Source organism: Pinus tabuliformis, chromosome 2_1 (assembly GCF_031772625.1).
Source record: "Pinus tabuliformis cultivar Carrire ecotype Pingquan chromosome 2_1, CPIR1, whole genome shotgun sequence".
In the NCBI taxonomy this organism is placed as follows: Eukaryota; Viridiplantae; Streptophyta; class Pinopsida; order Pinales; family Pinaceae; genus Pinus; species Pinus tabuliformis.
Window position 1 is genome coordinate 89,445,374 of NC_142299.1, and position 22,328 is coordinate 89,467,701.

Genomic DNA, 22,328 nt, shown 5'->3' on the forward strand with positions numbered 1-22,328 from the left:
GCTTAGCATTTCTCTCTACATTTTTCAAGTATCTGCTTATATTCCATGTATACATTATTGTATGTTGCACTACTATTATTTCTCTAGTTGGAGTTTGCTTGTGTTTGAGGGATTCCCCTAATAAGGGATATTACATCTCCATTTGGATCACAGTGCACTTCCTTCGGGGCATAATAGAAACCTTCTACTCTGTTCATATCTTCGTATACGCTGGAAAAGGTCTCTTTTCCGATCACCCCGAGCATCACATTGTCTTTCTCGAATCAATGACCCGAGACAGTTCCAATAGTGGGGTGATACGTATCAATAAACCCTCGTTCTCCAAAGTGAGAAACTTCCGAATAATAATCTGGAATCTGTGAAAAATAATTCACGCGGTAACCAGTAACCCCACTCTCTTCTCGCAGTTTATGTTCAACTTCCGCCTGTGTGCTAACTGGATTTTTTGGTGGTGTACTTGGACATTTAGGTGGCTTCTGAGCACCAACAAGTCAATTATCTTCAAGAGGTCTCTTTTTGTTAGTTGGTTCAACACGTGTGACGAATGACCCAGGAGGTACTATGGAACCTCTCATTACCCTCATAGCTGATGGTTGTAGTCCAGTCATTACAGGCATGGTACAGTTATCTGTTGACAACGATGGCTGCATGCCAGTCAATTCATATCTTGCAGGTTCATCATCAATAGCCAGTGCTTCAGTTAATTCTTTGGGTTTTATGGGAATAGAAATGTTTTTAGCAGTAAATTCTGGTACTGATGGATCTTTGACTTTCTTATTTTTACCATCTTTATCTTTATGTGGTTTCTAAGCACCAGTTACTCCATTGTTTGCAAGACGTCTCCTCTTGTTGGCTGGTTCAACAGCAAGTGTGATCAATGTACTATGATGCACTTTGAAACCTGACATTGTCTGCATACCTGAAGGTTGTAGTCCAATCATTTTAGGTGCAACGCAGTCATCTGTTGACAACAATGGTTGCATCGCAATCAATTCATGTCTTGCAGACTTGTCTCCAATAGCCGGTGCTTCAATTGGTCTATTGGGTCCTCTGGAAATGGTAATGATTTTAGCACTGTATTCTGGGGATGTCAATAGATCTTCTTTAAAAGATTCATTGAAAGTTTGTGTAGTTGTGAAATCCTCATTTCTGACCACCATCTTTGAATCCTTATTATCGATTTCCTTTCGACACACTTCAACTTTTGCATATGATTTTTCTAAGCGCTGAAATGCTTCTTGAATTTCACTAAACTTCTCAACGCATTCAGGACGTGAACGTAATGGTGAACGTAATGGCACATTGTGCAGCGAACAACGTTCAAAAACGCGCATGATTATATCATGTGCCATGGCTCTGATACCACTGTAGCATAAAAACTATGGTTGAAGCAAGAAAACTAATAGACTGTAGACTTGATATGTTAAAATACACACAGGTATTTAATAATAATAATTTATTATATATAATGTACAAGATGATATAAGATGATTTAAATGTTACAATGAGACCTTGCTTTTATACCTAAGCAAGTGACCTTTCACGATTAGGCATGTCTTTTAGACATGCCTTTTTAGTTAACTAATGACTTCTTAACATAATCACTACTTGATTACTTAGTATTTACTATTTATTTATTTATTTTTATTTATTTTGTTATGAATTATATTCATAACACTTTCTCAAGCCAAAACATAGGAAGGAGTATGGTTCATCTATTCCAAGGTGTTATTTACAAGATCATCATAGCAAATTGTTGGAGATCATTCAAAGATACTTCACATGTGAGGGGAGATTCAGTAGGGTATATCACTATCACATTAGCCTCTTAATGCATTTCACTGGCATGAAACTTTTAATCTTCCCTATTATCTGTTTAGGAGTCTATGTAAGACGGTTGACCAAGTTCAAACAAGAGGAATTCAAGTTGGGGCTAGTTTATTTCAGTTTTCATTAACTAAATTGCTGGTAATGATGGAGCTTGAGAAGGAGGAGCAAACATGGCAGGAGTTCTTGGTTTCTTCAGGATGGGCAGCACAATCTTCAAACAGTCAAAGGACTAAGAAAGACACTCCTTCAGTTGTAGTTGAAGAAGCTTCACCTGCAGAAGCAAGCTTGGTCAAGAAACCTTTGACTAAAAGCAAATTGGTTGGTAACAAAAGTGCTAAGAAGCTACAATTTTCCCTTGAGGTAGAAAAGGTGGTAAGGGTGCCAAGAACAAGAGTTGCAGCCAAGAGATTACCTATGGTTCCTCCATCATCACCAATTCAAGTTATGGAATCAGAGAGCACACAAAGAGAAGTGGAAATTGATGAAAAGGACCAAAAAATTGGGGAGTTACAAGATCAGTTGGACAAGGCCCATGTGACAATAGCTTACTTGCAGCAGGAGAATAGGGAGCTTAGGCATAAAGTGTCTCAAGAAACTATCCAGCCTAGAAGAGAAGAGCCATCAAAGGAAACATTGGCACATGTTGCCAAAGGAAAAGGTAAAATGGTCATTGATGTCGAAGAGCTGAAGGAGCCAGTTGAGTATTCAAGGAGACCTAGGACTAGGTTTGCTGCCAAGGTGCATATGCAAGTAAAGGAGATTGTTCAGCCTATGGTTTTTGATGAGCAGAAGGAATTCGAGAAGCTACTAGAACAACTTGAAGGAATACAACATCAAGTAGATCAACTTGCAGAGAAATATCATAGGGATAAGTTGGCCTTGTTTAGAGAGGTAGAGGTTGTTATACCAGTCCTTGACAGGGCTAAGTATAAACTGAAGTGGAACTTGCCTCTGCATAGGCAAGTGAAAAAATTATATGTACAAAACTTGGTCCTAAAAAGAAGACTCAGGTTGGTGAAGAAGAAGCTCACTGAAGTCAAGGAAGTTGGAAGGAAGAGGAAGAGAGGTAAGTTGGACTTACTTGTAGAGGCTAGTACAAAGGTGAATCTCCAGCAGGAAACCTCAACCCAACTCTGAAACTTTGTTTTTGGCTCAAGAGATCAGAAAGGTAAAATTTTGATGAAACTTGCAAAAACGTAGCAAGGGGCTTGTTGCGCTTTTCATATATAAATTTTGATAATTGTGAGATAGTGAATTTGCACGTTTTTCTGTCATCAGGGAGTTCTATGAAGGTTCCAGCATCCGTTTTGATGTTTCCAACATTTCACACTAAGGAAAAGTCACCATGTGTTCAGTTTTTGGAGGTGTTACGAAAACAATCAGTGTTGCAAAAGTGGGGAATAGGTCAAAGGGATGATTGCAGGCGTTTTGAATCTTGTTTAGGATGTCCAGCACCATCACAGGGGTATTTGAAGCATACCCATTTGCTTCTTTTTGACAGACAGGGGCTGCAATCGTACAGAGCATGGAAGCCAGCCTAATGCGCTGTGAGTCTGCCTAATGCTCTGCGAGTCTAGACAGTCAACTCCATTTTGTTTCAAATTTCGAATTTTGGCTCCTAGAAGTAGTTAGATCATGTGGATAGATGGCATACTGTTTTAGAAGGTGTTGTTAAGGCTTAATTGCAAATATTTAGAGTCAATGATACATTAGGCAGTGATTGGTAATAGGTGAAACCAACCCTATTTTTAAGCATGTGAGCTAAATTTTGATGTTTTTTGTTAGAATTTGGTTGCTTTCAATGACTTCGACCACATAGAGTGGAAAAATGAACCTAATGATGTATATCAAGAGATCAAAAACAATGTAGTATGTTTTGTTGGTTGAGATTTGAGAAGAAGACCTTTGTGCATTGTATTTTGAGAAACTTTGCCAATGAATGAATGAAATAGAAGGTGATTTGCAGGGATTCCTGAGTCAGAATTTTGGTGGTTTTGTGCTCCTTTGATCTTATAAGTTATCTATGTGTTTACATCTTATTAATGTGCATCTTCTTGCTTGGAACACCAAATGTTTATTTCAGAATTCATCTTTAATGATGTTATGTTTTAGTTTGCCAAGTTATCAATGTTTTCAGCTTAAAGCAGCACTTTAGAATTCATCCATGGTTTGATGCTCTAATGTGTTTGTCTTTCACCCTTTCTACATTCACCTCCTACAGCAATTTGATATAAATCCACCACCAAAATTGCCTACCTTTCCCCTGTGGAAAAAACCCTTTCTTTTTCCCTCATCTCACTGGACAAAAATCAGATTTGACATGACCCCATTGCCCAATGGATCTACCCCTTTTCTCATCAACAGACCTCTAAAAATCAAACTTTGTTGAGCTTATTACCTAGCCTAAAATCATATTTGATGTGTAACCTAAGTGAGAGAGCCCTCTCCAGGCTAGAAGGGCTAGATTCTAACCTAAAGCGGCTTGTGGTTACCTCTGGGATTCCTTTTTTCAGCCTAGGGATATCACAGAGTGCTAACATCATCATTAAAGAATACTCATCATCCATCATCATTATGATCATTATTATTTCATGTATATAATTTTTCTTATCTCAAGTTTGTAGGCCACGGAGTCATAGAGACAATGCAAACAAATGGGTTGGCTTTATGTAGTGATTCATTCATCTTTCAAGTGTAGTTTTCAATGACATAGTTGCTATATATTGAAGTCACAAAGACATTGCTCTGCTGGTCATAGAGTCATATTGTGATATATAGAGAAGAGCATATGACACACATAGAAGATGCGAGTCGCATAACAATACCACAGAGTCTGTCACACATTGTATATATCAGCCATTACTTTTATAACATTGCGATGTCACATAAGATCATGTGTGTCATAGAGCGAATAGTACATGCCACATTACGTAAAGATTAATAAGCAAATTACTATGATCCATAAAGAATTGTAACGACCTTAGAGAATATAGCGTGCTTGAAAGAGGGATGGGCCATCTATGAGCCATGTAATGAAAGTGATTCTCAGAAAGATATATATTCGAACCATAGAGATATCGACCCATATTGGATATTGAGTATAGTGATAGCGAGTCGAACAAGAAGAGAGTCACAAAAGGCAAGCCATCGATACGAGCCTCCACACACAGAAAATACGAACCTCAGATGTAAGTCTTTGAAACAGATGCACGGTCGCACTATAATGCGAGTTCGCCAACATATTTACAGCAATTACACTTCTCCAAAAATAGATCCGAGCCTTCGTTGATTAAATACCATCTCATGGCATGCCAATGATGCTAACCACAAAGGAGGGCAAGCCATAAAGAAAAGAACGATCCACCAATATGAGTTGTTCTAATTATATATATTCGAACAATATTGTACAATGTGCAAACCATACAGTAAATCATTTTGCAGGCCTCTTCAATCAGAGTCTTAGACCACTTCAACGTTCACAGATATGTCCATAGGTCCCATCATAAGACATCACAAGGATTCACCATAATTGGCTCACAAGACTCCACAACAACTTGCATACTAAGAAAAGAGTTCCACAATAGTTAGCATACAATCTTCGAAAAACCACCATAGGCGGCTCGCATTCTATCACAGAGAAATATTACAGAAGCTCGCATAACATCCAACCTATCCAATCATAGAGAGAAGCCTTTTAACAATTTGTCTAGTTACAAAGAAGAAGATTGAATTTCATCTACCACATATATCTGAAATTCACCATAGAGGACTCATGAATATGCTTTACAAACTTGTCACAAACACTGCCAACAGATTGATCTTTAGGCCTCCTTCAAACCATAGCTTTGATACCATGTTGTTTTTGATGTGATAATTCGATGTCAAATGACCTCCAATGGGGCTTTATTTATAGTGGTCAATGCGAAGGGTCGCGACCCTTGAAAAGCCACCTTTTGACCATGGAGCCGACCTAATCTTTAAGAATCCGACTTGACCAAAATAAAAAATAAAAAAATAAAAAATTAATTGTCTCCAATAATATGCCAATGAAAGTACCAACCGAAGCTACATTTTTCAACATTACAAAGTTACATGCTATGTAAATGAGAAGTTTTACTTATTTGGGTATAAATGGTTTGGATTCATATGGATGCACATGAATATATATGTTTTTCTTTAAAATTTGAATATTTTAGGTGGTTTTGGTCAACCAATTTTTTAGTCTGGTTTTTTATTGATTCCAGTTGTTTCAACTAGTTCTCGGTTCTGAGGGTTTTTTGGTTCGATCACCAGTTTAGTTTCAATAACACTGGTATCTACTATAGCCTATTTTGCTTAGTACTAATTAGATTCTAGAATGATGAATTTAAATTTTAAATCAATTTACATTCTAAAATGATGAGTGATAAATTTAATTTTTAAATCAATGTTGATTCTAGAATGATGAATGATGAATATGGATCAATGTATTTCATTATTGAATCTCGTGGTGTATGGATGAATGATGTATGTACTAGTATGAACGATGAATATGGATCAGTGTATTTCATTATTTAATTCAATTATGTATGGATCAATATATTTATGCTTTCATTATTGAATATATATATATATATATATATATTAAAAAGAAATTATATAGCCCGACATCTCCCCATCTCCCCCAAATTTCCCTAAAATTTGAGGGTACTCCCACATGTCCCCCCTGTGCGTCTCCTCGAACCCACGTCCCCCCATCTCGGAGTCTTGGTGGAACATTCGTAATTATCAGATTAAAAAATCAGTTTCTAGTATAAGAAAATTCAACACACTACTCAGTGTGAATAAAGTATAAAAAACAAAAACTTTCATCCCAAGCCAATTCTATGACAGCTAGAAAAATGTGTTCTTCGTTGATATCCTAAAAATATGAGGATTAAGTCCAAAAACAAGGGTAATGAAATGATAGAGCTTTCCAGCATATCTTGATATTTGATTTCCATCATGTTACAAAACAATTGAAGTCTAAAATGACAAACTGTTATGAAGGTAAGAAAAATGGATATATTTAGCACACCTTCCAAGGCGAATTTGAGCAGCTTTGTTCTTCGACCCAAATTGAGACATTTTATCGTGCAATCGCATGCTTGCCTAACAAGGTAAGAATCACAATATAAGGAAAACTCTCTGAAATGAATTATGGCACATTAACATGGATAATTCTCCTGTAAAATGACAAAAACCTTACATCTCCAAAATGTAGGTCACGCAGTTCAGACCAGACTGGGTCATGCTCCTCTAAAAGAACCTCCTTCTTTTCCATTTTTCCTGACTGTGTTGTAATCTGCCCATGAGCAAAACCATTAATCACATCCAAAGAGAATTTTATCAACAGGAAGGAAATGTGCATTGCTATTCCAGATAGAAAATGACCAAAGTACAATGAAAAAACTATTATGATGTCAAGGCACTGAACTATTGCAGAGAGATAAGCCATGCTCTTATTTTTATCTTTTCTAAGGCCATAAGAATCTTGGATATGAAACCCTCTTACTACCAATCTGGAACGCATCCCCGCAGGAGGTTTTGTCATTCGAACATCAACAGATTGGTCAAAGTTATCATTTTTAATCAATTGGGGATGCATAACTATTACAATATAGAAACACTGGACAACTCAAAAGGAAAAACATAAACATGCATTAAGCAAACATTCTAACTGAAAAATATTACAAAAAATGTACCTCATAAACATACTTGTTGCCTTCCATGTTCAGTAAGTCGTGGCACATTGCATCATATGTCCATTCATGTATCACTGGAGCAATCTAAGACATTCACGTGCAATTTTTTTTTAATTTTCCAATAAGGCAGCAAAACAAACAAAAAGCAGAAGTGAAATCTTTCTGATAAATTAGAAATGCAACTTTTTATTGCCAATGATGCATCATAGAAAAGTCAACATAATCCACTCAGGAAACAAGGAAAGGATAACAAACTTGATCAATTGATCTGTCAACAATGAGCAAATCACAAGTTTCTGTCTGAGGAAACTTTGGTACTGTTGATCTATACTTGACAAGACAATCCCAGAGTGCTGCTGCAAGTTTTGTTGGCATTAAATCCCGAAAGGTAGTTGTTGTTGTTGCATCCATGGCTGACCTGGCAGCACGAAATCTTACAACTGGAAACTCCTGAAATATTGTAAAATTTAGGAAGAAATAGAACTGACAATCAGAAAAAAGTTTGATTGCTTCACACGCCATCCTTAATATAAGACACAAAAAAATTACAAGAGTAAGAGGTTACAAGACAAAATGACTAAAAAATAAAAAGTGTCATGATTATATGTAAAGGGTTGCTTAAAATGAAATATATCCTTTCAGAAACACTTGATGTTGAGTAGCTTAATGTGTGTGTGTAGATACACATACACACACAGAGACTTACTAATATGAGACACTTATATGAAAATGAACCACTATGTAATCAAAAGCCAAAGCCCATTCATTAAATATACATTGAAGACTTGGACACAAGCCATGGTTGCTATCTAAATCAGAATGTAAGGATAATAATCATTATAACTGGACAGGATTTTCTCCATCTGTTATGGACATTTTCCTACAATACCTTCCTTTGCACATCACTTAATCAGCCTTTTATTGCACATTACTTTGATCAGCCTTTGCACATCAAGCCTCAACACAATCAGCCTTAACAAGCAAACTACCTCTTCAACATGCAGCAAACTCATCAACACACATCCTTAACATTAACATAACTCATCAACATAATGACCATGACCATTTGACATCAATGCCAACATTGTCAATAGTAATCCAAGAGACCAGGGGGGAGCTAAGGCATAGGAGGATGGGCCATATTCATCATGGAGCATTTAGCCTGCTTCGTGAGACTGTGACAGGTGTTCCGGAGGTGAGCACAGAGCATGACGATGTATTCATAGGATGTGTCTTGGGGAAGTTTGTGAAAACAACTTTTCCAAGGAGTGACAGTAGATCATAGGGGATTCTAGACCTTGTGCATTCAGACATATGTGGGCGAATGCCTACGGCTTCCTTGGTGACCGTATCTTGCTTTTTGACAAATTTTGCCTTGAATGTTGTCCTTCTTTGCTTGAAGACCCTTTTCTTGGCTTGGGGAAGACTCCATTATTCTTTGCTTGGCTCACTTGACCTTCTTTGCTCCAAAATTGAGGACTCGGCCTCTCTTCTTGCTAACGGCTAGCTGATTGAGGTGACATTTACTTGAAAATAGGCCTTAAAATTAGCTTCTTGACATTGAAATGCCCTTGGGGAGCTTACTTCATGAATATGCTTCCTTAACATTGCTTTATGTGGACTAATCCTTCCTTCAAGAGAACTTGACCTCCCTTCTTTGACCTTGAACGACTCCAATGGCTGCCTTAATTCATTGTTATGCCTGATTTTTGCACTTGTAATGGCCCCTTGATTAGGTGGTATTAGCCGTTGGGGGCTTGCGTGTTCACCAATTGCTACAACGCCCACCTTGGAAGGACCCTTGTGGCTTTGTTCTATGAATTTCGCTTGCCCATCTTGCTTCGAATGCTAACGGCTAGCTTGATTGGGAGGATACTGCCCTTTCTTGGAGTAGATTACACTTCATGCTTGATAATTAGCCCTTGGGGGCTCCAAATTTACACCTTCAGCTCCAACGTTCCAATACTAGCCTCATGTTCTTTCTTTACTACATCAAAATGACCGCAAAGAAGATGATGCCATGGCACACGTGGTACAAGTGCTTGGATTGAGCTAATTTGGCTTGAGCATTGAGCTGATTTGACTTGTACAAGTTGTCTTCATGCCTCATCTTCCTTGTCCATTTCATCACCTAGCTTCAAAATTATGTTTCTTGCTCTGCCACATGGAAAGCCCACTTGCCCCAAAACTGGGTATACTACTATAACGAGAGTTCTATGAGGAGGATCCAACTCCTTCAAAAGACAAGTGTTTAATCTACAAATAGAGAATCAAATGGACACCTTTTGTGCCTCGAAACCTGTAGCATGATGCCTTGGGAGATGCAAATGCATTGGAAACTAAGAGACTATCAAGATGCAAAACCAAGGCCAAAGGGGAATGTAAAATACATACGATACATGGCACATGTGGGAAAGGGGGTGCATCGGGTTCAAAGGGATAGTGTCAAGGAAAAGTACATATGGTGATCACCCTTACAAGGCTTTACTGAAGCAAGTGCTCCCTTAAACCATGATTCCTAACAATGTGTACTCCATGATACCCGCACACCATCCCAAGATATAAGAATATCCATCAAAGCAAGGAGTTACCGCCCACCAGGGGGAAGTCGGCAATGCCATTAGGGCAAACATATCATGAAACAAACAATGCCAAGAACAGCCATGGCTGTACACACCAACAGGGATCTAAGAGTCACTTTCATAAGGTAACACACACCCACATGGATTTACAAGGCTACAAGGCACATCATTTGGGTTTATATCGCATGGCCAAAAGTTCTGGAGTACCCCTGCTGAAAGAGGGGTAACAGATTAGAGAGTTGCTGAGAGGAAAAAGAAGATGGTTACATGTGGATCAATGTGGGGTTGTTGGTTGGCTTCCTAGATCAAATAAGGGAAAAAATTTCCCTAAGGGTTATACCGTTACCCACAATATGGTGAGTAACAATGGTAAATGACTTGTAGATCAAAGAAATTTTGAAATTTTATACGGCCAAAGGTCGAATCAGAATGACACTAACAAGAGAATGTCCAAAGGCCAGGATTAGAAAAGGAAGCCCTGATACCAAATGTGACAACCAATATGGCTCACCAATTAAATATCCAAAATATTTGGAATATAAAGAAATCCATTACAGATGAGGGCTCCATATAAATACCTAGGCGGGAGTGCCATTTCATTAAGAGTCATGTCCCTTAGTAGAAACATATCCTTTCATTAGGATGTCTCTTCACTAATTATTGATTATTATAATAACAATCATAATAATAATAATAATTATTATTATTATTATTATTATTTCATATATATACAGAAGTTGTGGTCAACCCAAAGGGATCAACAAATCAATAAATACAAAAACCAGTTCCAATCTCAATATATCAAAATGAAGTTCAACTATTAGACCTTATCATTACCCTACTCATAGAAATTGTCACATGCAACAATTAACAATGTCTGAAACAAAACTCGTTCCACATTCCTACATATTAGGACACTAATCTGTATTATTTACAGAGGTATACAAAGAAATGCAATCAAAATTTTCCCAATCAAATGTCTTATAAGTTATAACTCTTATCATATAGTACCAAAGAAGATCAACTTAAGATGGATTGACCCATTTTCAATGAGACAATATTATTCAAAGTTTCAAAGATCTTACCAACTTGTTTCTTCAACCAATAAAACAACAATGAAGAAGTGATGAATTAACGTATGCTTTGAGGACAAAATGCTTCCAACTTCCAAGAAGCTTCTTCTTCGCGTAAGTCCTTCCACTTGATCAAGTATTCCTTGATTGTACGACGTCGAAGCTTTCTTTCTCTAGTAGATAAAATACCTTTTGGTTCTAAAATGACCCTTCCTTCATCATCCAGAGAGGGAAGCGTTGTTTGCGCTGATTGATGGTCGCCTAATGCACTTTTAAGGCAGGAGACATGGAAGACGTTGTGAACACGACTTTTCTCTGGAAGGTTTAAACCATACGCAACTTGGCTGATCTTTTTGTTGATCTGATAAGGTCCATAGAACATTGGTGCCAATTTATTTTTTCCTTTTTGTTTTAAGGACAATTGTTTGTATCGTTGGAGCTTGACAAACACCCATTCTCCGACTTCAAATTCTCTTTCGGTCCTGTTTCAGTCTGCATGTTGCTTCATACGATTCCTCGCATTATTCAAGTTTTCTTTCAGTATTTGGACGATTTTTTGGGTTTCTTCTAGTTGATTTTTAACAGCAGGTAGATTTGTCGGACAACAACTAGATCCTTCCATTTTGGTGGTGGCTCATATCCATACAAAGCTTGAAATGGCGTCATTTTTGCTAACATATGATAAGTAGAATTATACCACCATTCAGCGAAATGCAACCATTGAGCCCACTTATTTTGTTTTTCTGTAGCGTAACAACGTAGGTAGGCCTCCAAACATTTATTGACAATCCCTGTTTGTCCATTTGTTTGAGGGTGATAAGCGGAACTCATATTTAGGTAGGTTCCTATGTGGTTGAACAACTCCTTCCAGAAATTACCCTTGAATTTGGCATCTCTATCACTCACAATGACTTTCGGAAAACTGTGTAATTTATATATATTTTTGCAAAATATTTCAGCGATTTGTTTAGTTGAGTATGATTTCTTTATTGCCATAAAGTGAGCATATTTGGTGAGTCTGTCGACCACTACGAAAATCTTGTCCTTGCCTTCAGATACGGGTAATCCTTCAATAAAGTCCATCGAAATTTCTTCCCATTTCTGATTTGGAATGTTTAAAGGGTGAAGTAATCCAAGTGTCATAATATTTTCACTTTTATTCCTTTGACATGTGTCACACTCTACTACATACTTCTAAATATCACAACTCATTCCTTTCCAAAAGAATGATTGACGTGCATTGTAGTAAGTCTTAAAGAATCCTACATGTCCGGCTGACGGTGAATCATGTGACTCCTTGAGTATCTTAAATTTAAACTTGGAATTTGCATTTAGATAAATTCTTCCCTTGTACCATAGAATATCATTCTTCCATTCAAACTTTGAGTTGTTGGGAAGGTTATTGATTATCTCTGTTAATACTGGATCCTTGGCATACTCACTTCGAATCTCGTTAAGCCATTCAGGAACAACAACCGAAACTGCAAGTAGTGTTGGTTCTTCGTCTTTCCTGGATAGGGCATCTGCTACTAAATTGTCTTTTCCCCTTTTATGTAGTATTTCCATGTCGAAGGCGACAATTTTTTCAATCCATTTTTGTTGTTCTTTGGAAAGTGTTTTTTGTTGAAGGAGGTGCTGGAGACTGTTATGGTATGTTCGAATGGAGAACTTACTTCCCAAAAGATATTGCCTCCACTTAGCTAGTGCGTGCATAATAGCGAGCATTTCTTTATTGTATGTGGACTTGAGGCGTTCTCTTTTATTGAGCTTCCTGCTTTCAAAAGCTATTGGATGCCCTTCTTGCATTAACACTGCACCTATACCGAATCCAGAAGCATCACACTCGATGATAAATGGTTTAGAAAAATCTGGTGTTGCCAATACCGGGGCATTAGACATAACTTCCTTTAATTTTTCAAAACACCTTCCTGCTTCCTCATCCCATAGAAATGAATTATTCTTTAAAAGGTTTGTCACAGGTGCAGTTATATGTGCATAGTTTTTAATAAAACTTCGGTAATACCCATTCAAACCTAAGAACCCTCTTAGCTTGGATACATTAACTGGTTTGGTCCATTCCTTTAGAGCTTTGATTTTATTAGGGTCCACCTTTACGCCTTCATGGGATATAATGTGTCCAAGGTATTCTACTTCTTCCTTTCCGAAGGTACATTTGGATTTTATCGCATAAAGCTGATGCTCTTTTAGTAGTGTAAGAACTTTATCCAGATGTTGTAAGTGCTCCTTCCAAATTTTACTGTAAATTAAGATATCGTCAAAGAATACTAATACAAACTTCCTAAGATGTGGACGAAATAATTCGTTCATAGTTGCTTGAAACGTCGCTGGTGCATTGGTTAACCCAAACGGCATTACTTTAAATTCATAGTGACCTTCGTGTGTTCGGAATGCCATTTTTGGTATGTCTTCCAGCCTGATTTTGATTTGATAATAGCCTGACCTTAAGTCCAATTTTGAGAAGTATTTTGTGCCATGTAGCTCATCCAACATTTCGTCAATAAAGGGAAATGGGAACTTGTTTTTAATTGTTATTTGTTTAATCCTCTATAATCAATGCATAGCCTGAATGAACCATCCTTCTTCCTTACCAATACCACTGGAGCAGCATATGGACTTTTACTTTTCGAGATGATCCCGCACTTTAAAAGGTCTTGGATTAACCTCTCAATTTCCGTTTTTTGGTGATGTGGATATCAGTATGGCTTGATGTTGACGGGGTTTGACCCTGCTTTGACTTCTATTCTATGCCCAATTTCCCTGTTAGGAGGCATTTTCATACTTTTTCATGCTTCTGAAATAGATCTTGTATCTCTGGTGACTCTTCACTGATCATATTTGCAGATAACAATTCTAATTGGTGACATTGTACTACATAAGCGGGTGCTCCTTTTCGAATCATCTTCATCATCTAAGATGATGATACAATTTGATTCTCTAGTGCTTGGAATCCGTGTAATTTGTACCTTTGACCTCCCCATTTAAATCTTATGAATTGTACTTGATGGTTGGCAGCATAAGTGCCTAGAGTTCGTAACCATTGGATACCTAAGACTACATCTACTCCACCTAATGGCACAGTGAAGAACGGAGATTCTAAATTAAAGTCTTTAATCTGCAATTTGACCTTATGTCATTTCCCTACCTTTTCAATCTTCTTACCGTCAACTACCATCACCTTCATGTTTGGTAAGGGAAATGAAAAAATATTGAGTCTCTTTGCCACGATTGCATCTAAAAAATTGTGTGTGCTACCAGAGTCGATGAGAACCACCACGTTGTTCTTCTTTATGTGTCCTTTCAACTTTATGGTCTGAGGTTGTGATATACCTGTCATAGCTGATAGTGACACTTGCGGAATACTTCCATCATCTAATTCTGGTGAGAATTTTGGGGCATCTTCTGTTTCTTCTATGTCAGAATCCTCACTGTTTGAATCATTAGTTGCTTCACAATTATATAGGTTCTTTGGTTCTTTTCCCTTAGCACACCTATGTTTGGGGTCCCACTTCTCACCACAGCATTTGCATTTGCCTTCTTTTATCCTTTGTATTTCCACATTAGATTTTTCACCTTCACGACGATGTGGTGGAACATATCTTGTATTATTTGAATCCACAGACTGGGGCACTCTTCGTCTTGAATATACTTTTTCCAGTTTTGACCACAGTATTTGTTCAAATTTCTTTTCAGCAGTTTTTGCTTTTCGTCTTGCTACTTCTATTGACTTAATGTCATGAAGGTCAAGTTCTACTTGTAAATGAGTTTTAAGTCCGGAGATGTATGATTGAACTAGACGAGACTCTGATAACCCAGGTACTCGTGTCACTAAGGTCTCCCATTCTTGAGTGTACTCATCCACACTTCCTTTTTGTCGTAATTTGATGAGTGATGAAAAAAACTCTTCTTCCCTTACACCTTGGAATCTTTTAAAGAATGCATCTTTAAATTTCCTCCAACTGATGGCGATTGTCGTCTTCTTCCACCACATATACCAATTATATGCTTCTCCTTCCATTTTCATGGATGCGTGCCTAAGCCTTTCGTCATCATCGTTGATGTCATAAATCTCGAAGTATTCTTCTGCTTTATTTATCCATGCAACATTGTATTTTTCGTTTCCATCGAATTTAGGCATCTCGACTTTTTCCCTTCTCTGATATGTCGCTAATGGTTGAGCAAAAAAAGGATGTTGATTGGTAAATGTATCCCAAAGTTGCTTATTTGAAAAAGTCGCGTTACTATGTTTTTAATGGGGCGTCACTGATTTTTTTGGAGATTCAACTTTTTCTTGAGAACCTGTTGATTTTGTTTAGTCTGATGAATTGTGCTCTTGATTTTCTCCATCTTCTTGGAGTAGTTGTTCGGGTGTAATATCATGCTTTTTACACAGGTGGTTCATCAATGCCAAGGTCAGTTTTTGATTCAATTCGGTTTGGATATGGTTCTGCCCCATCTGTAGTTCTATTCGATTTGTCGTATCCTGAAGCCTCTTGATATCATCAGAATGCCCATTAAACTTATTCTCGAAATCGATTAATTTTTTATTGAAATCATCAGAGTGGCTAGTAATCCTATTCTCCAATTCAATCAATCTTTTATTGAAATCGGCCATTGACATTGACATTGAGCGAGCTTGGGGGGTGTAAATTTGTCTGCCAGCTTAATTTTTTTTTTATATAATTAAATTAAATTATTACTTTTTTTAAACTATATAGTAATTAATTAAATAATATTGTAACTATATGTAATATATAGTCCTGAAATGAAAAAGTCGCGTTACTATTTTCTTAGTGGGGCATCACTGATTTTTTTGGAGATTCAACTTTTTCTTGAGAATCTGTTGATTTTGTTGAGTCTGATGAATTGTGCTCTTGATTTTCTCCATCTTCTTGGAGTAGCTGTTCGGGTGTAATATCATGCTTTTTACACAAGTGGTTCAGCAATGCCAAGGTCAGTTTGTGATTCAATTCGGTTTGTGGATATGGTTCTGCCTCATCTGTAGTTCTATTCGATTTGTCGTATCCCGAAGCCTCTTGATATCGTCAGAATGCCCATTAAACTTATTCTCAAAATCGATTAATTTTTTATTGAAATCATCAGAGTGGCTAGTAATCATATTCTCCAATTCAATCAATCTTTTATTGAAATCGGCCATTGACATTGACATTGAGCGAGTTTGTGGGGGTGTAAATTTGTCTGCCAGCTTAATTTTTTTTATATAATTAAATTAAATTTTGATTTTTTTTAACTATATAGTAATTAATTAAATAATATTGTAACTATATGTAATATATAGTCCTGAAATGAAAAAGTCGCGATTTTTTTGGAGATTCAACTTTTTCTTGAGAATCTGTTGATTTTGTTGAGTCTGATGGATTGTGCTCTTGATTTTCTCCATCTTCTTGGAGTAGTTGTTCGGGTGTAATATCATGCTTTTTACACAAGTGGTTCAGCAATGCCAATGTCTGTTTTTTATTCAATTTGGTTTGGATATGGTTTTGCCCCATCTGTAGTTCTATTCGATTTGTCGTATCCTGAAGCCTCTTGATATCGTCAAAATGCCCATTAAACTTATTCTCAAAATCGATTAATTTTTTATTGAAATCATCGGAGTGGCTAGTAATCCTATTCTCCAATTCAATCAATCTTTTATTGAAATCGGCCATTGACATTGACATTGAGCGAGTTTGTGGGAGTGTAAATTTGTCTGCGAGCTTAATTTTTTTTATATATAATTAAATTAAATTATTTTTTTTTAAACTATATAGTAAATAATTAAATAATATTGTAACTATATGTAATATATAGTTCTGAAATATAACAGTTTAATGAAATGAAAAATGAAACGCTACATTGTTTGACCAACCATTATTCACTGACCCGTGGGAGAAAACAAAAAAACGAAAGTGGATGTCATGGACATGGAACAAGGGAGTGGCCTGAAGGAACCAATCAGTGGGCCAAGACGGAGTTAGTGCGAGGGTGAGACAGAGTTGTGTAGTGAGTGACAGGGTGGAACACGTGGATGGTGTGGGGGATAGCAGGCAGCAGCGGGAATTTAGACACGAGGACTGAGTGCACTAGGGACGTCAAACGAGCGGTGCAGAGGCAGGGTTTCGGGAAGATGTTGACACAGTGCGAGGAGTCGCACGTGGGGGAGTCGCGTTTGATCCGATAGCAGTGTGCCAACTTTCAGTGGTGGCCCACTTCAGCGGAGGATGGAGAAGCGAAGGTCACGGAAACTCTGAATGCGGCTGAGTGTGTTTAACAAGTACGACGACGATAACACAGATTGTATGGGCAGCGTGGCAGAGCAGAATATGCGGGCGTGAAATGTGAATGCGATGAGATGGAAGTCGATGCGGCAGAGGGTAAGGAAACCGATGGCAGTAGATCAATAGAGCCCGAGGAGCGAACGTGCTCTAATACCAGATGATGTAACAACTTCCGTAATAAACAGAATTAAATAAATATTTATTAATAATTGAATGATGATGTTTACATTTTGTGAGAGGCCCGGGCTATATATCGCCTTAGGTGCCTCTTGGAATAAACTGCACTAACTAATTTTTACATAATATTAACTAATTTTTAATTTTTTACATAACAGTTGTCATTGATGTCAACCCATGCAGCAGCTAGAAAAAGCCCCACTTTCAAGGATAAAAATGGCTGGGAAATTCAAGTCTCTTGGGCTCATGACCATCATCATTAGATAGCCTTCGACATGTCAATTCCAACGGTATATGGCTCATCAAGAGACTCCTCACGGGTTGAGAGATATGCCCAATCAAGGTTGGTGCCCCCCCCCCCTTCTTGTGGTCAAAGTCCCCAAAAGTTGATGATGTGGCAGCTTATCATTGACTAGAATCATAAAGTCCAAGAGGGATTTTATTTAAGAAAATCAAATTAAATACCTTGTGGATAAAGTAATTTTATTGAGGGATTTGTCACATTTTAATTTTGGTATCAAAATTTTGGCTTCGAAATATAATTTTAAATTCAATTTTCCCTCCTAAAATGCAAGTTGGCCTCTCCTAAAATGCCTCCACAAATTTGTATATATACAAATGCACTTTAGTCCTCCAAAGGCATCTTATGCATTGATATTTCTCTAAGCATTTGCGGCCCTTGAGTAGTCCTGAACATCTTGTGGAGGAGGTCGAATTTCTTGAGAAGTTTCTGGGCTTATGGTTTCAGTTTGGGTTATGGTTTTGGGCAAGTAATTTCTAAAAGTTTTCTGAGACATCTCAGCCCCTCTTGAAGGGTAGAATCGAAGGATCTTGGGCTAATCTTCTTAACTTCCAGACTGTGGTTATTCGCTGGCCTTGAGAGCTCTTGTTGCAGAAGAATTTTATAAATCAAGTCTCTTTGCATGTCAAAGTAAGAACAGGCCTAAGATCAACTTGATGGAATTGCAGTCATTCTCTGTGACTAAACGACACTAGTCTCTTGCCCTCCTTGAGAAAAGGTCCTGAAGGCAGCTGCAAAATATTTTCAGCCTTCTTCCTGAGGCAGATCCGATCCAATTGAAGGTTGTTTTTGGCATAAATCTGAAGCAAATCTTTGTTGCCCGGTGTACATACTTGTTGTGATTTTCTCAGCAAAGTTTGGACCCATTTTGCATGATTCGTTAAGGACCAATCAAAGGAGGATTTTCGGCCCTGTGGTAGGGCATCTCTGCAGCCTGTCTCAGAAACAAACCTTGTGTTATGTTTGACAAATTGTTGGTGGATCCTTTTAGGCTTTGTGCTGTGCACAGTCAACCCTTGATACGTTTGCATCCATCAAGTTTGAAGCAAGCGTTTAGAGACTAATCCAAGACAAGGGTATCCACACAGTGGTATATCTGAAAATGAAGCATGTTCCAGTACAGTCATTTAAGGCAATGTGTGAATGATGAAGCCTTTTGAGGCCTAATCCAGAACATAATACAAGTTGTTTGTGCCTTTTGAAGACTGCTGAATATTTTCAATGGAGCACAGACAATTTTTATTCTGCAATTGACAGATATATATATATAAACAATGAATGATGCTTTTTACATAGAGGGCCCCTGCTTATATACGGCCTTGGGTGCCTTTTCGTGAAAGGACATGATCTTCTGATCGTGCCCTTTCCCTAATCTAGCTATAATTACAAGTCACAAATTTTACATAACATTTCCTTCCTCTCGAAAGGATGCTTTGTCCTCAAACCATACGTAACGATGGGTGTTGTTGACAAAACGCTTCCATCTCCCAAGAGGCTTCTTCTTCTGGTAGGATGGTACAATTTGATTTTGAGGAGGTTAAAAACCATATAACTTATATTTCTACCCCTCCCATCTAAACTTTATAAATTGCTTTTGATGGTTGGCAAAGTAAGTTCCTAGAGTTTGTAACCATTGGATACCTAGGACCACATCCACTCCTCCTAGTGGTACAGTGTAAAATAAAGATTCTAGATTGTAGTCCTAAATCTTCGATTTGAATTTATGGCATTTCCCTAATTTTTCAATTTTCTTTCCATATGCTACCATTACTTTCATATTAGGCATTGGGTATGTGAAGATGTTAAGCCTTTTCGCAATATTTGAGTCGAAAAAATTGTTAGTTCTTCATGTATATATTAGAACCATTACATTGTTCTTCTTGATATGTCCTTTTAACTTCAAGGTCTAGGACTGGGATATCCCTGTCATAGCTGATAATGATACTTTTGGAATATTTTCGTTGTCTGATTTTGGGGAAAATTGTGGAGAATCTTCAACTTTTTCTATCTAAATCTTCACTATTTGAATTATTAGTTGCTTCAATGTATACAGGTTCTTGGTCTCTTTTCCTTTAACACATTTATGTCTAGAATCCCATTTTTGCCGCAAAGTTTGCACTTGCACTCTTTCATTCTTTGCACTTCCAAATTACTTTTTCCTCCTCGTAGTTGTGGCAGGACATACTTTGTATCCTCCACGTTAGAAGTTTGGGGAAACCTTTGTCTCGAATATACTCTTTCAACTTTTGGCAGTTATATTCTTTCAAGCTTCTTTTCTATGGCTTTTTCTTTATGTCTTGCTTCTTCTATAGAGGTGATGTCATGAAGCTTAGGCTCATCTTGGAGATGTGGCTTAAGCCTCGTGACATATGATTGAATAAGGGGCGTTTCTAATAACCCAGGTATTCGTGTAGCTAGAGTTTCCCATTCTCTAATATATTCGTCCACATCTCCTTTTTGTTGTACCTTGGTGCTCCTCTTCTTTGACACCTTGGAACCTCATAAAGAAAGCATTTTTTAATTTCCTCCACCTGATAGCATGTGTCATTTTCTTCCACCGCATATACCAATTATAAGCTTCACCTTCCATTTGCATGGATGCATGCTCAATTTTTTCATCATCATTGTCAATACCGTAAATATTAAAATACTCCTCGGGTTTATTGAACCATGTAACATTTTTTTTGTTATCGTCAAATTTGGAAAGCTCAAGTTTTACTCTTATTTGATATGAGGCAATCAGTGGAGCGAAGAAGGGAAATTGAGTCGATATCTGCATATTTTGAAAATTTGGTGTTACTATTTTGTGGATTGGGAATGGAAGATGTATGTGGAGATTCAGGGATACGAGGTGAGTCTGATGGATTATATGTATTTAAAGAATCTGGTTGTTGAGTTGCTTCATTATTCTGATGTTGCAGATCAACTGGGATATTAAATTTTTGACAGATCAAGGTCAACAACCCCATTTCTTGAGTGTGATTCTGATCAACTTTATTTGAAAGGGTTGTGTGGTCCCTTCGAAGGCCATCAAAATCTTGTTGGAGATGGTTCTTCATGCTTTTTGTTGTATCCTTGAGCTGCTTAATGTCCTCGACATTTCCTTTGACCGTATTCTCAAGTTCTGTCAACTTTTTACTCAATTCGCTCATCAACATTGCCGACATTGATCGAGTGTGTCGTGGTGTATAACAATCCAGTTTAACTCGAGTCTTCACCTGAAACTAAATATTTTTTCATAATATGATAATAACATTTTTTTAATTAATTAATTTTATTATATAAATAATTAATTTTATAATTAACTATTTATATGACTATTAATTAATTAAAATGGTAATTAAATAATATATATATATATATATGATTTATTATTTAACCTATGTTTAAACTATGAAACGGAATGATGTATCGCTCAACGTGACTTTACAGTGGAGAAGAAAAGAACAGCGAAATGATCATGGGAAAAATGTCAACAGATGGACAGCGTAGCGTTTTTGACAAGTGTGGAAATCGGTGTTTGACAGCACGAGTTGATTGGAGCCGGGAGGTTAGGGCTTCACTTGCAGTTGAAGCTGAAGCATTGTACTCATAAACTATAATAGAAAAGCATTCGGTGGTTTTTCTCTCGGAAGGGTTTCCACCTAAAAATTTATTGTACACTGTTATTTTACATAGAGAGCCCTGGCTTATATACGGCCTCGGGTGCCTTTTTGTGAAAGAGCGTGATCTTTTGATCGTGCCCTTTCCCTAATTTAACTATAATTATGAGTTACAAATTTTACATAACATTCAAACCCTAAGCATTTGCAGCAAAGGCTGTGCTGGGTGTTCTTGGGATTTCTAGGCCTCCCATCAAGGACAAAATCAATACATTCCTAAAGATTTGTATTCGGGCTATTCTGATAGCTTCTATTCACTTCAGCAGAGATTGATTCGAGGGTATTATATTGGGTTACCATACATCCTCTCTAATCTGACCCTAGATTGTAGTTGTTAAGTTATGGTATGTTCTATGCTTAGAGCAGTTTACTTCTTTTTCTTATTATTATCCACAGATTAGCAATCACATGTACATTAAGTAAAGTGCAGATAGAACATTAAACGATCGACAGAAAACAAGCCAAGACAAGAGACACAAGATGTGGTGGCTAGCCAAGGACAAACCCCAATATGGGGAAACCCTTTGATCAAATCTTCCTTTATCTTCAATAATTCAGCAGAGAGAAATAGTACAGAAATCTAATTTACATCAGCAGCAGCAAACCCTAGATCAGCCCTAAACTAGGGCAGTCAATATCTTGCAAACCGGCCGTTGGATTGGCTTGATTCCTTCACCAAAAAAT

General features: G+C 37.4%; 1 protein-coding gene across 3 annotated transcripts in view; it reads right to left on the minus strand.

Moving 5' to 3' along the window:
• LOC149198913 (SNARE-interacting protein KEULE-like) overlaps positions 1-22,328 on the minus strand; it is a 377,844-nt gene that overhangs the window by 197,586 nt on the left and 157,930 nt on the right. For 2 of the 3 annotated variants that reach the window (XM_089402211.1, XM_089402212.1), the window contains 4 exons: positions 7,809-8,003; positions 7,554-7,637; positions 7,058-7,153; positions 6,887-6,960 (listed from right to left, as the gene is read on the minus strand). In XM_089402211.1, coding sequence (XP_089258337.1) covers positions 6,887-6,960; positions 7,058-7,153; positions 7,554-7,637; positions 7,809-8,003 — 449 coding nt within the window. The remainder of the gene's footprint in view (positions 1-6,886; positions 6,961-7,057; positions 7,154-7,553; positions 7,638-7,808; positions 8,004-22,328) is intronic. The other variant, XM_089402213.1, reaches the window with a different exon arrangement.